General features: G+C 43.0%; 1 protein-coding gene across 7 annotated transcripts in view; it reads left to right on the forward strand.

The window, feature by feature from the left end:
* Positions 1–3,127, forward strand: part of POMGNT2 (protein O-linked mannose N-acetylglucosaminyltransferase 2 (beta 1,4-)) — a 56,966-nt gene extending 53,839 nt beyond the window's left edge. For all 7 annotated transcript variants that reach the window (XM_034760867.1, XM_034760869.1, XM_034760868.1 and 4 more), the window contains one exon: positions 826–3,127. In XM_034760867.1, the coding sequence (XP_034616758.1) occupies positions 918–2,654 (1,737 nt within the window). In that variant the 5' untranslated portion in view covers positions 826–917 and the 3' untranslated portion in view covers positions 2,655–3,127. The remainder of the gene's footprint in view (positions 1–825) is intronic.
* The last annotated feature ends 12,612 nt before the right edge of the window (positions 3,128–15,739 follow it).

Here is a 15,739-nt window from a genome sequence, read left to right on the forward strand (position 1 = left end):
CTATACTTTGGAGAGAGGGGCCAGCTTCATCCCCCCAGACCTGTGAGAGCTCAAGCGATGAGAAGCACTGCTAGAGTCGCTGCTTGTGGGGTTGTGGAGTCTGCTGTGAAATCAGCCCCCTCCGCCTAAAAACCTTTCAAAAAGGGCCCAAGTGACTTGCCCAAGATCACAGAGGAAAGCCCTGGCAAAGCAGAGAACTGAACCCAAGTCTCTCCCGCTCTAAACACGGGGCCATTTGTCCTCTCTGCTGAGCTACCCTATTGTAAATAGCAACAGAGAGTCCCGTGTCACCTTTAAGACTAACAGATGTATTGGAGCATAAGCTTTTGTGGGGGAATACCCACTTCTTCAGACGCATGTGTCATTCCCCCACAAAAGCTTATGCTCCAATACATCTGTTAATCTTAAAGGTGCCACAGGACCCTCTATTGCTTTTTACAGATCCAGACTAACACGGCTACCCTGCTGATCCTATTGTAAATCGTTTGAGAAAGTTAGGTTTGAAGCATATTCCTAGTGAAAATAATTGCTTAGATTGCCTAATGCACATGCACAAAATTCATCTTGACATTTATTTTACTTAAATGGTAGAAACTAAAAGTAGAGGGGAAGCTGCTTTTCATAGCTTCTCCCAATATTTTTTTCACCCCTTTGAGTTCAGTTTTGGACAGTATCTTACCTTCATCTCTCTCCCATTTCCGGGGGGGGGCAATGCTGAGAAATTAAAACTTTTTGTTTTGTTTTTTGGAATACTTGAAACATGATTTATAGTGGGGATGTAAAAATGAGATTCCAATGGCTTCTTTCTTGTTTTGTTTTCTGCAGGGCTCTGCTTTCACCATGTCAAAGAGGATTAATGATGTCGTCTCTTTCCATTGTGTTCCCCACCTGTCGTCTTGGTAGGATCTAGCTACAGAATGAACATAGCAGCAGTGTTTAATGCCCTACTAGTGTCTGCCCTTGCAGCTGTGCTGTGGAAATACATCAAGCTGCGAGAGCACGTCTTTGTGGTTGAAGAAGAGCTGGTCCTCACTCGCCAGTCCCAGGAACTCTCTCAGGTCCAGATTGACTACCATGCAGCTCTTCAGGCCCTGGTGGAGGACGGTACCAGGATGGTATGCACAGGCAGGATGCACACGGATCGCATCTGCCGCTTTGAGTCCCTCTGTTACTCCACTGAGGCAGAGGAGTTTGTCTTCTTTCACAGCAACGCGTCGGTTATGCTTCCCAACCTGGGTTCCAGGAGATTCCAGCCTGCCTTGCTTGATCTTTCCTCGGTGGAGGACCACAACACCCAATATTTCAACTTTGTGGAACTGCCAGTTGCTGCATTGAAATTCATGCCAAAGCCGGTCTTTGTGCCTGATGTGGCGCTCATCACCAACCGATTCAACCCGGACAACTTGATGCATGTCTTCCACGACGACCTCCTCCCGATCTTCTACACCATGCAGCAGTTCCCAGACTTGGATCTGGAGTCACGACTCTTCTTCATGGAGGGGTGGAGTGAAGGCCTGCACTTCGATCTCTACAAGTTACTGAGTAACAAACAGCCACTCCTCAGAGAGCAGCTTAAAACCCTGGGCAGGCTCCTTTGTTTTACTAAATCTTACGTAGGGCTGTCCAAAATCACCACATGGTACCAATATGGATTTGTTCAGCCACAAGGACCAAAGGCAAACATCTTGGTTTCTGGCAATGAGATCAGGCATTTCACCAAGTTCATGATGGAGAAGCTGAATGTCAGCTTGGAAGAAAGTGCCAGTGAGGAGTATATTGTAGTATTCAGTCGAACAATCAACAGACTAATCCTAAATGAGGCAGAACTAATCTTGGCGCTTGCCCAGGAGTTTCAGATGAAAACCATTACAGTCTCCATAGAGGACCATTCGTTTTCTCACATTGTACGTCTGATCAGCAATGCATCGATGCTGGTCAGCATGCACGGAGCCCAGTTAGTGATGTCTCTCTTCCTGCCAAGAGGGGCCTCTGTCGTGGAGCTGTTTCCTTATGCGATCAACCCCGAACACTACACCCCATACAAAACACTGTCAACGCTCCCTGGCATGGATCTCCAGTACATTGCCTGGCAGAACACTGATCAGGAAAACACTGTAACCTTTCCTGACAGGCCATGGGACCAGGGAGGAATTGCTCACTTAGACAAGGCAGAGCAGGAACGCATAATAAAGAGCAAGGAGGTTCCACGCCACCTCTGCTGTCGGAACCCGGAATGGCTTTTCCGAGTCTACCAAGATACAAAAGTCGACATCCCTTCCCTTATCCAAGTGATCAGGCAAACAGTGAAATTAAAGCCTGGACCCAAGAAGCAGAAGTGGACTGGTGGTCTGTACCCTGGCAAGGTCAGGGATGCTAAGTGTCAAGCCTCTGTCCAAGGTACTAGTGAAGCGAAGCTCTCTGTGTCTTGGCAGATCCCCTGGAACCTTAAGTATCTGAAGGTCAGGGAGGTGAAATATGAAGTGTGGATACAGGAGCAAGGTGAAAACACTTACATGCCTTATATTTTGTCACACCAGAATCATACCTTTTCAGAAAACATTAAGCCATTCACAATATATCTGGTGTGGATCCGCTGCATCTTCAACAAAAATCTCCTTGGACCTTTTGCAGATGTGCTCTTGTGTAGTACGTAACCCACTCTCTCTCTCATGTGTCGAGTCCTGCCATGCACCCCACCCCATCAGTGGTTTTAAAAACCTGTTGTCCTGTAGTTTTTTAGAGGGCTGAAGAGGACCAGACCATGCCAATTCCTAAGTGCCCATTTTATTGCATTTAATGTGTGTATTCTCTAGGTGGCATTTATTTCCATTTGGTGTAAGAGCTCTCTGTTCCTGAAAGTAACCTCCAGAAATGAAATTACAAGCTGAATACCTGTAATTGAAAAGCAGAATGGAAGTGAATCGCGTGTAATTTGGTAGTGATTTGAATCTTTCTGTCGTGCAGTGAGTATTTAAGTGCAGCATTAAACTACAATTAATTATATGGCTAGATGGACAATTGTCATCATCTTTCCCCATTATAACTTATTTTTAAAAGCTGTATCTGTAACCCAAGTACAGGATTTGGTACAAGAGTATTCATTAAATTATTGTAAACCTCTTCAAGAGTTCTTTCCTCTTCGTATCTGTCAAAATGATTGTTTTGTAAGAATTATCCAAGATCGTGGTGAAATGTATGTGTGGGTAGCGCTCGCGCGCTCTCTCTCTCTCCCCCTTTCTTTTTCCTTCCCTCCATATTTTGGCTGAGAGGAATAAGACTGCAGCATCAATTCTGTTTAAAAATCAGGTTTTACTCTTACCCCAGTAGCAACACAAAAAACTGTTAAAAGGGAGAAGCAACAGATGAAAGATGAAAAGGGATGCGATGGGTAAAACAGCTGAGGGTGGGTAGGTAGTGCAAGCAGTAATTACTATGTTTTAAGGTCTGTTTGCGTTTTGTAAGTTGTAGACTAGTCTACGGTTCTGTAGGATGGGTGGGGAATGGTGGAGGGAGGATGGTGGGGACAGTTTACTCCAACTTAACATTTTACATAAACCTTTTGTTTCCTGAAGTACAGTATAACCCTGTTCACAACAACCACCAAGGGACTAATAATTCTATGGACACTTTAACAGGCGTTGGTTTAATTCTGATTAATAGGTGAGCTCTCTCTTATGAGATCAGAGATTTTACTAGCTGTTAGTAGACAATACTACAGTTAACAGGTAATCACTAGCACACATGTCACTCTATTATACTGAAGAGAAATTGTGTGCTGATGGGCCAGATTCTGATCTCGGTTACACTGAAGTCCAGAAGAACTCCACTGAAGTCAGTGGCCAGGGCATGGAACCTTTTGTAGAAGTTGGGGGAGGGGGCAAGGGCAAAGTGGATTCCAGTGTCCCTTCTCCCCTCCTGCACTCCCTTTTCCCCTAGCCCCTGTGCTCTCTCGCGGTGCCCCCGCCCCCTTGGCGCTTGGTGCAGTCAGTCTCCTACCCTCCAGCAGCTGCACTTAGCTCGCTGGGAACCAGCCACACAGCCCGTCCTCCTTCTGCCCTTCCCACCAGCCGTCGTCTGGCCCCTGCAGCACTGTGATCAACTCCCCCCGCTGTGAAGCACAGTCCCTGCCAGTGCCGCTGTGCACCTTCCTGAGGCTTGCAGTGTGGGGAAGCCCTGGCCCCTTGCTCCCCCAACCCCACCCGGTTCTGGTGCTGGTGGTCAGTGGAGTTATTAAAATTTACACTGTGGCTCAATGTGATCAACAGGATCTGGTGCTGTGGTTTTATCCTCTTAATTTGATGGATTTCTGGGGCTCTGGAAAGGGTCAGATGAGGCTCTATCCTGCAATCATCTAAATGAGTATTTCCAGGATTGGGCCCTTAATTATGTTGCTTTTGAGAGAGAGGTCTGTCTGACTGGGCTGTATTTATGAAGTAAAACCATGTAGGGTCAGACCTCTGGGTGCCTAAATTAGCCTGCTGCAGAGAAATCAAGGGGATTTGGCCTATGCTGTACTTAATGTCTTATTGGGTAAGGTACTTGAAGAATTTAATTTATAACTAAGGTTAAAGAAACTGGGAAGTGCTTCTTTCCAGTTCTGCAGAGGCAGCTGTGTAGTGGAATGGATTGAGATCCATTAATGGGATACCACCTGAGAAATGAGATTCTCCAGGCGAGATTGTGATACGGGTTTTGAAGTGCTAAAACTGTGTTGATGAATAAAAGGAGGGTTGGAAAATAAATAAAATGATGTACAAAAGTAGGCCTTGAGGCTGGTACGTGTTCTGTGAATGCATTTCCATTAAGTTCTGTTTTGTTTTCAAGCATGGTTTGGGGTTTATTTATGATGAAGTCACATTTGCTTCACAGTTCTATCATCCTGGACGAATGATGATATAGTTGAAAGGGGACTGTTGATATTTCTGTCATCCTCTATGTTCGTAGGACCAGATGAACTACTTGATGAGTAAGGTACTTCCCATTGTAATGGTGGCTGTTTCTGGCCCCTAGATCCGCAAGGTCTCCATCTGAAATGGGCCTTCAAAGGGCTGAACTTTGAATTTCTTCTTTCAAGTATTCAGAAAAAAAATCTCTTTGGGTATTAAGCGCTACGTGTTCTGATAAACTCTGCTGATGTGACACACGTACGTGTGTGTGTGTGTTGCTTAGGTGCACCTTTTGTAACATTCATCTTTAGAATGCCATTTTGCCAGCCCTTTACTCGTAATGTGGACTAACCCTTTTTATTTAATTAGTTTTCTATTGTAGCTTACTTCCTAATGTTTGCAAATTGGTTACAGCACATTAACTTATTGTCTTCACATAGCCACAGTGGCATCGTAATGTCTCTAAACATAATTGTCTGTAAAAAACCAACAGCTTACAGTAGATACAGATTTACATTTTTTGAACCGTTACATTCTATTGACTTAACACGTATACAAATGTGAGGTGATAAATTGTGCTAGCACCTTTTTCCAGAAGACGATCATACATGCTGGGTTTAGTTTGCGGGCCCAGGTGGCGGTAGCCTGTGATATACAGGAGGTCAGACTCGATGATGGTCCTTTCCGGCCTTGAACTTGATTCTGTGCTTTACAAAAACGTGTATGTTCAGGTGTTACTTCCCCCACCAGTGTGTTGCATATTTGTATAAGATAGTAACGAAAACAAAGGGTAAACATTTTTTTCCTCACTACTAAAGTGTAAAAGAAGGGAAGCTAAACTACAGACATCTTGATTGTAACTGTAGAGATCTTACTAACCCTCACCCCAATACAAGAGTGTCTGCAATAGGGCTTCACTACCCCATCCTGAGCTCACCTTGTGTCTACCAGGTTGCAGTGAAGCTATTCAATGTCAAGGCCCAGACCCTGATCCATAGCTGTTGCAATTCAGCAAAGCTCTATTGACTGCAGTGGTGCTATGCTGATTTATGCCAGCTGAAGATCTGGCCTGGAGTTTTAGCCTTGCCTCTGTAGTTGATTGATTTTTTGTATCTCCACCAAAGCTCAGAGGTTCCATTCCATTTTCTCTTCTGTCGCCCACAATCCATCTGTTTTACTTCCCATGGTCCTTGATGGCTTATGACACAGCCTCCATCTTTCAGGTTGAAGAGAACTTGACGGGGCTTGATTCTGTCAATGCTGCTCCTTAATTAAGCCAAAAGGATTGCTTTGCATTTAATGTACTGCTTATGTATCTCTAACATTCACAGGTGCTCATTCCAAAATGTTGGTAGAAGCCTATTAAGCTAAAGGGGAGCTCCTTTCAAAAAGTAGTAGTAGCAACAGTAAGTCTCTAGTGGGATTGCAACATCGCTCCCTCATGCACACAAAACAAGTACAGTATAACCTCTGTGGCACTCTCAAGCCTTGTCTATACTACTGCGGTAAGTCAACCCTAAGTTACGCTACTTTAGTTATGTGGATAACATAACTAAAGTCGACGTAGCTTAGGTCAACTTACTGTGGTGTCTACGCCGCGCTATGTCGACAGGAGACACTCTCCTGCTGATTTGACTTACTCTTCTTGGAGAGCTGGAGTACCAGAGTCGACGGAAGAGCGCTCTGCCGGTAAGTGTAGACACTGCTGTCCTGGAGCATGAGAAATGGAAGGCGTTTAAATCCCGGATGCTCTCTTGACAGTACAAAACACTAATAGCAGGCTCTCAAGGCAGCTTAGAAAAGGCCCTTAGCTAGCCTGAAAATATTTACAATGCCTAATTGTCTAGGACAGGGGTTCTCAAACTTCATTGCACCACAACCTCCTTCTGACAACAAAAATAACCTCACGACCCCAGGAGGTGGGGGACCAAAGCCTTAGCCCACCCAAGCCCCACTGCCCAAGAACGTCAGCTCCAGGTGGGAGGCCTGTAACCTGAGCCCTGCCATCCAGGGCTGAAGCCTCCGGGCTTTGGTTTTGGCCCTGGGCGTTGGGGCTTGGGCTTCGGCCCCAGACCCCAGCAAGTGTAATGCTAGCCCTGGTGACCCCTTTAAAATGGGATTGCGACCCACTTTGGGGTCCTGACCCACAGTTTGAGAACTGCTGGTCTAGGATATGAAGAAGAAATATTCTTATTTTAATTGGTATTAAAGCTAGAGCCACAGGACCCCCTTATCTTCCAGTCTCCCACGTAGAATTGGATGGAGGAAAAATGGAATGGAATAAATATTTATCAGATTGCGTATGAAAAGGGATTGAACTGGCAATATTGTTATTCATGGGTGGGATTTTCAAAAACACATAAGTGATTTAGATGAGGTCCCAGTGTTGTTTTTTTCCTTTTAATGGAGCTTGTGTTCCCAAGTTATTTGTACGCTTTTGAAAATTCCACCCTGTAATGAAATGTCCTGCTTTTTCTGTAATCTGACGTGAAGCATGTTTCCTGGGAAGCGTTTGTTACCCAAACTAGTTACAAGAATTTAGACATGGTTTGAGATGGAGACCTGTGAATTAAGTATATCCAGCGGGGTCCTGTCCATAAAGAAGAGCAGTAACAGTCATCTTTTGCTCAACATGCTTGGAAAAACAGTCGCTGTAGTGGTGAGTTCTCTGAAGAACCTGAGAGGAGTTGAAGCAGTTGTACAACGTAAGGAATAAAAAAGAAATCTGGTCAGACAAGCTGTCTCGAGACGAGCCAGAATTGTTTATGAAGGGAGGGACCAATCCCAGGGCAACTCGACTGAATGCTTTTGGAGCGATTGGCAGCTGGAACCTGTGTTTTTAGAGGAAATTGCTAGAGTTCTTATTAGTATGACACTGACTAACAGCAGCTTTCCAGGGACCTGGTATATTGGAAAGTATTAACATTTAAAGTTTAATATTTCTGTATTGTTTGATTATATTTATTGAATGAAATCATTTGAGCTGTTCTTAATCCTACTGCGTGGTTAGTTGTATTCATTGAATGGCTTTTGAAATCCTTGCTCTGTGTAAGAGACAAGTAGGCTACCATTTAGAGTTTAGGTGATTTAAAGTTACGTGACTTGGATTGCTCCCACAGTGGCATACGGGATGAAGGCAGACCATCAGGCTATAAATCAAGACCTGTGATATTGGTCTTGGGTGAATGATACTTTTATATTGATGAAATTCAGTTTCCACTGAGAGGCCGAAGCTCATATTCTCTGCTGAAGGTAAGCCTGCTGAACCATTTGGACGGATGCCGTGCTGGGGGAGTGAGTGGGTGGCAGCTACTACTGGTATTTAGTTGTGCCAGCAACTAGCTGTATTGCACTGCCAATAAAACTCTATTGTAGCTTACCCCAGCACCATTAGTTGTCAAGTTGAAAATACAGAAGGGTAAATCTAATCTGATCAGGCCTGCATCTTCCATCAAATATGAGTTGCTATATTTATTTTGTAGCAGATTTATTGTGCTCTTTTTTTATATTGGGCCTACAAACCTATTAATTCTTTTGGCTTCTCTATTTAGCTACCGCACATATATCTTTCAAAAAATAATGCTGGATAGTATTCCCTTAGTAAAACTAGACTTATGGACTAGCAATCGGTGGCAAATTTTATGTCTTCAAAATGACTAGAGCTTGTCAAAACACTGGAAAAATAATTGTGATGATATCCAGGTTTTCATTTTGCCGGGTTAAAATAGACCTATATTTTTCTTTCAAAGTTGATTTTTGATTTTTTTTTCCCCTTCATTTTTTACCAGTCACTTTTGGATTTTTGAAAATGACTGGGAGCAGAGGGGAAGAAGGTAAAAGAATCAGACACTCATAAAAAATGAAAACATTATATATATATATATATATATATGAAACATTCCCACAAATGTTGAAAATGAACAATTTTTTATTTTTAACAAAAGCCATTTTTAAATGAAAATTTTCATCAAAAAAATTGACCTGCTCTAGAAATGAGCTTTGATCACTTCATTCTCCACATTTCTGCAGGTAATATGTGACTAGAAAGAAGTCACACACACACACACACACTTTTGAAGTATGTACATTGGGGTGACCTGTACTCCAGTAGCCATTAGTCCCTACAAAATACTATATATCTGCATGTAAACTGACACCTAAGCCAGAATTTCAGGCCTACTTTTTGGAAGTTGTCTTATTCATGGATTGGAGAGGGGCCTTGAATAGGGGCATTCATTAGCAAGAGCTTTTTGCGGGTGCCTTACAATCAAATAGAAATAAATGCCACTGGTGCTATGGAGCAGCTAGTCTGGTCAGAGTTGCAAAACAAAGTGTTTGTTTATAAACTCCATCCTTTCAAGCCAAGCCACACCAAAAGTATAAATATGGAGGCAGTGTCCCCAACCAATAGTCAGGGCCATCCTAAGAGGTACCTTTCCTCACCAAGCAATTTCAAGCAAAAGCCTGACTATCCGAATGGGATTTGCAGTGTTTACAAAAGTTAAACTGAGGCTTTGGCCACACAGCTGGTAGCCAAATGGGGAGGGGTTAATTTTTTTTTTTTTTTTTTAATTTCATGTCAAAATTTTGACTAGCTCTATTTGTTGGACCAAAGGGGAAAGCAAATTTCAGACTGGGAATCTCTCCCCTGAAAAGGCCATGTTGCTTGCCCAGCCATTGAAAAGCTGGGGGCTGTAAATGTGATGTGTGGGGATTTGCATAAGCTGGCATGTGAGTTAACAACATGGTGACCATACTGGTTTTAGAAAGCAGAGCTCCCCAGTCATGGCACAAAGCTGCTGAAATAGAAGGGTCCTTCTGCACCCTGGAGAACATCCATCAGACTATTATTGTGGGAAGAAATTAATGGAGATAACACGTAGATTTAAAAAAAAAGTTAAAAGGCAAATTCTTATTGCAAGATTAAGCACAGGTTGATCAGCATGACTCTAGCAGTTACTGGGTTAAAGTATCTATGATGTAACTGCTCAGTGAGGAGGGAGATACAGTAAGAGGAAACTTGGAAATGGCAGAGATGTTTAATGACTTCTTTGTTTTGGTCTTCACCGAGAAGTCTGAAGGAATGACTAACACAGTGAATGATATCTGGTTGGAACTGGGTCCTTTGAGTTGGAAGCCCAGGTTCTGTTCCTAACTCTCACACTTGCTGATGACTCTTGTGATCTTCAACAAACCACTAAGGCATACATTTTCAAAAGTTTTCACTAATTTTTTTGTTGACACCCAATTTGAGCCACTTATGGCCTGATTTTTGGAGATGCTCAAAACCCCCAACTCCAGCTGATGTCATCTGGAACAGCTAGTGCTCCGCACCCTTGAAAATTGGGCCTTGGGGTCTCGAGCTGGGTAAGCAAATATAGGGGACCCTTACAAAAAATTTTTTTTAAAAAAGTGTGTGCGTGTGTATATATAATATGGCCCAAACCTGCTTGCTGTGTTTCATGAGTAGACTCCTGTACCTGTGCACAGTCCTCTTGACTTCAGTTGGGATCTGCAGGGTCAGGGCCTGAGAGCTTAACCGGTCTGCCTGAATTTATCCCACCTGTGAAATGGGGAGAATGACACATTCCCAGCTTTATAAAGCCTTTTGATATCTTCAGATGAGAGACTCTATATAAGCACAATTATTTAATTTATGGCAAACAACATGAGGATTTTGAAGGTTTTTTAAATTAATGTTAACACTCAGCTGTTCAGATATATAAATAGCAGGTTTTATTTCTAAAATATTTTTGCTTCTGGTAGGTTTGTGCATTGTGAGATTTTGTAAGTTTATGGGATAAAAGAACATTTAATTTTTCCCTGGTGGATTTGGGGTAGAAGCACTCTTGGAAATACTTTCAGTGTAATGACTGATAATCCATCTGGGCTGTGGGTGGTATGAAAAGCATTGCCAGCTCTGTGTGTATCAGGCATCATTATGTCAGTGAGATAAGTCCCTTCCTCTAAAATGTCTTGTAATGGACTTTGGGCTAGATTCTCAGCAGTGGCAAATTAGTGTAGCTCCAGTCAAGTCAATTAATCTATGCAAATGTATACCCGCGGAGCATCTGGCCCTTTCTTTACCATCTCCAGTTGTCTCCACCAGAAGTGCTTACTACTAAATTAATTATTGCACATTCAATAGCCAGAAAAATTGAGTAGTCTGTTTTCTGTCATTTTAAAATTTGTTGCTTTTCACTATAATTGAATATCCCCTTGTCCTTGCATTCTCTGAATAGATAACTAGAAGTGTTGGATTTGCCTTCTCTTTAACACTCTTTATTGTATCCCCTCCTCTTTTTCTCCTTTCTGAAGGACAGTCCGAGTTGTTTGTCTCTTCATATGGAAGGCTTCCTCTGCCTCTGATCATTTGTCACCTATCTCTAAACCCCTTGTTTCTGCTGTATCATTTTTGAGCTAGGGTGACCAGAATGGTACTCCAGATGAGGGCATTCCATTGACTCGTACAATGGCAATGTGATATTGTCAGTGTTGTTTCCTATCCTATCCCATATGCTCCCAAACATTTGTTTGCTTTTTTCAATTGCTGCCTCAGATTGAGCCAGAGGCTTTCACTGTGCTTTCCACAATGGTCTTCATCCTGAGTTTATGGCTAATTTAGCAAAATGTCTGAGTGGTTCAGTTTATTCAAATATATTGCTTGCCATGGGTGTTGCTTTGCACATGCCATCGAATTTCATCTGAAGTCCCACATAGCTTTCTGTAGTCTTGCCTAAACTGCACTGGTGTAAATGTGTGTGTGTGTGTTTATAAACAAAACTGGTCCTATCAGGAAACATTGAGGCAACCCTTATTAACCTTTAGCCATGCTGAAAATTTGACCATTTATTTTCTTTGTTTCCTTAATAGCTGCTAGTGCAGGACTTTGGCCAAGGCTTTTTGAAAATCCAAATAAATTTATATCCAACGTTTCTCTTTTGCCTACTATATAGGTATCCTGTTCAAAGAATATCAGTAGATTAGAAAGGCATGATTTTCCTTACAGAATCTGTGCTGGGTTGTCCCTATTGTAAAATGGTCATCTGGGATAAACTCTTGCCTGTGCCCCAAACAACCGTCTCCGACTGTAGCTTTCTCAAAATATAGCTTTTCATGGGTGGTCATGTAGTTAGGCCTAGTGTGCACTGTGGTTTTGCTTTCTTTCAGCTGCTGGTCATTGGTGTGCACTATTTTTTCATCTGAGGTGTTACCACATACCCATGCAGAGTGGATATTGGATTAGTAGAATGTGTGAGCATTTTCAGGCTGAGAAGGTGCTGTAAAAGGAAGCCTTGCTCCTTGCTGAGTGACAGCATCACTGAGCTGGAAGTTTGTCAAGTGGAAAGAGTTCCCCATATCTTGCACTGCCTCACAAGAGCACTGTAACAAGATAGGATAGATCTATTACCTTAGAAAATGAATGCTTCTGTGAGAAGTCATTTGCAAAAGGTACCCAAGAGGGTTTCTCCATATCTTGGGTTCAATAGTACATTTGCCTGTTCCCAAGCACGCTGTTTTCGGTAATATCCTGGCTCAGTCATCAATCTGCAATAGACATAAGGCAGGGGGTAGCTAGTCCGATGAAAGATGCAACAGATACTTGAAATTAGCAGAGAACATGTAAAGCAGCCAGTCTGCAGATGACTTGGATTAACTGAAGGCAATTACACCTCTACCCCGATATAACGCGACCCAATATAACACGAATTCGGATATAACGTGGTAAAGCAGCACTCCGGGGGGAGGCGGGGGACTGCGAGCTCTGGCGGATCAAAGCAAGTTCGATATAATGCGGTTTCACCTATAACGCCGTAAGATTTTTTGGCTCCAGAGGACAGCGTTATATCGGGGTAGAGGTGTATGTGGCTGTTGTAATCACCACAGGATCCGGGGCTCAGCTGCAGGAGTTGGTGCAGTGCATAGAATCCACCAGTGCATACAGCAGGATCGGAGAAGGGGGATCTGATGGGACCTGCTCCTATCTGGTGGTCGCAGCAGATCGTGGGAGGGGGTAATTGATAGTGTGCCTCTCCCTCTATTCCTACAGATTAGAATAGACACTAGAATTTGACACACATGTTGTTGCAGAGAACTGAGGGCCTTGATAGGAGGAATATTCACGGCACTTCCATGATTAATTAGTTTCTACTGCTCCTTAAGTAACAATAAAACCCATCAGTTCCTCATTTATTTTTATGAGTAGCTATTCACACAACAGCTCAAATCTAATTCAGTTGTTGATATGGACATTTTAACCCAATGTGCTTTTAAAAATGTTGAATGAAAACCAAAGAGAATTTTTATTTGGATTTCAACATTCCCCCAACCCTGCCACTTATACGGTCAGATTCTGCCTCTTTTGCTCTTGCTCAGTAGTTCCTATCATCACAATAGTCCCCTGGATTTCCACGGGACTATTCATGAAGTAAGGCACTTCTCAATGGGGGTAAGGGTGGCAACATCTGGCCCAGAGTGGTTTTGAGCTGGGGTTTTGATTCAGGCCCTTCTCTAAAGGAAATCTTTCCTCTCGTAAATTGTTCTGTGTTTTGTACTAGTGCCTGGCACAATGGGTTCCTGGTCTATGACTGGGGTCCCTAGACACCACCGTAATACAAACAAGCACTAATCAGAGTTGCCTCTTTCTGATTTTGTTACATTTTATTACCATACTATTTTCCATGTGCTGCAGTGGAACATCCTCTTGGCATTTTACTGTTGCTAATGTGCCCATCACCGCAGTAATATTAAGAACTCTGATCCCTGAAAGGGAGCATGTGCAGAGCAACCCCCAAAATGATGGTGCATTATATAAGCCCCGAGCAGTCATGCTGAGCGGATTGGCATTGGCAATGTATCTTTGACGCCTTCATATTCATCTTCTGGTTAGAGACGTCCCTGCTCCTTGCTTGATAAAGCTTTTAATATTAGATTTTATTTTCCTAGCCAAGATTTTAGATTTATGGCTCAAAGAAAGACCTTCTGTAATTACACTGCAAGCACTTTACAAGATGTCCTAGTGCTGTGCATGTCTTGTTAGTGACAATATGTGACAGATCTGGATTAGAAAATAGTGGATGAGGCTGCTGTTCAAACTGCCTAGCAGAGTAGGGGGATTGGCAGACTCCCCGCAAAAGCTTAATGAAATGTCTGTTTTTTATGGGATTCTTACTGAAAAGGGGATGGGAAAGAAGGGGGGGCAGATGGAATGTTGCCATCTGGGACGTGTTACCATACTGTGTCGTCGTCTTTTTTTGGATCACAGACCAATACAACATTGTGAATTCAATCCCACCATTTGAATCGGCACACAGGAAGCTTGCATTTTTAAGATTTGCCATTTGTAGAGGCAATCTTCCTGATCTGCCCTCTCTTCAGTATAAAGGATTTATTCTACCTACTAACTTACCTTTTTATTGGCTCCTTTAAAGAATCCACTTGCTCTTGTGCTTTTAAAGGAAGGAAATTTTGTGTGAGCTGTGTAGGAGAGAAATGTGCCCTGAAAAACATACTCATTTCTGATTTAAATCAAGGAGCCTCTGACAGCATTGCTTGCTAGTTTGAGTGTTGCTTTGTACGCCCTTATGCAAGAATGGTGCAGTGAGACTGAGTGCATCTGCCACACTAGGGATGCAAGAGGAAATAGTCTTAATATGACAAAGAAGGCCTGCGTCTCATGTGCATCTATATTTTAGAGATAACTTTTACTATCTATTTTCTTTTGATATTGAAATAAGTATTGATTTAATATTCCCCCCTCTCCTGAGGCCTAAATTCTTTTTTGTTTTGGTGGGAAATGAAGGGGGAAGACGCTTTGTCTACCAACCATCCAAGATTGGTTCATCCAAACAGAATGCTCTGCTGTGTATAATTTAAAAGCATGTTATCTCCATAACAGGTTAGACTCTTCAGACAAAAGGAGGAAAAATGAAATATTTCATCCCAAAACCAAAGCAGTGGTTCAGAAATGCCACTGCAGTGCTTCATGGGAGTTGCAGTTCAGGTGCCTCCTGCTCCCTTCCTCCTCCTTGGTTAGACTACATCTTGATGAGGAGAGGCAGTGCAACATGGGAGTCCCTGGCCCTGGTGCATCATGGGTGCTGTAGACTGGCTGGGAAGCCTGGCCCATAAAGAAGAAAGAGGACATTGAGATAACTAAACTACAACTCCCATGAGGCATTGCGGCAGCATATCTGAAATTAAACATTTTGGTTTTCAACCAACATGTTTCAGTTTTCAAAAATTCATTTTTTCCCCCCACAAGAAATTATTTTTTCTAAAAAGCACTGACACGTTTTGCACAAAATTTCATTTACTTGAAATCCCCATTTTTTGTTAAAAATAATTTAAAGTAAAATTTTTTTTACCAGCCAAGCTACAGTTGCAGTTTATATTTCCTAACATTTCTTTTCCCTATAGCCCACCCACTAGTGTCTGGACTGGGGAAAACTCAATCACAAAACTCCTTAATCCTCTTGTATGGTTGCTGCTGAAAATTGCAAGGCTCTCTTTTCTCCCAAGGAGAGTACAGCACCTTCCTCCCCCTGCATTGGTCTAGGACAGCGGTTCTCAAAGTGTGGGTCAGGACCCCAAAGTGGGTCATGACTCCATTTAATGGGGTCACCAGGGCTGACTTAGACTTGCTGGGGCCCAGGGCCAACACCTGAGCCCACTGCCCTGGGCCAAAGCAGAAGCCCCAGGGCTTCAGCCCTGGGTGGTGGGACTCAGGTTGCAGGTCCCCTACCTGGGGCTGAAGCCCTTGGGCTTTGGCCCCTTGCCTGGGACGAAGGGGCTCAGGCTTCGGTCCCCCTCCTGGGGTTGTGAAGTAATTTTTGTTGTCACGGTGCAATGAA

The sequence above is a fragment of the Trachemys scripta genome, chromosome 2 (assembly GCF_013100865.1).
Source record: "Trachemys scripta elegans isolate TJP31775 chromosome 2, CAS_Tse_1.0, whole genome shotgun sequence".
Taxonomy (NCBI): Eukaryota; Metazoa; Chordata; order Testudines; family Emydidae; genus Trachemys; species Trachemys scripta.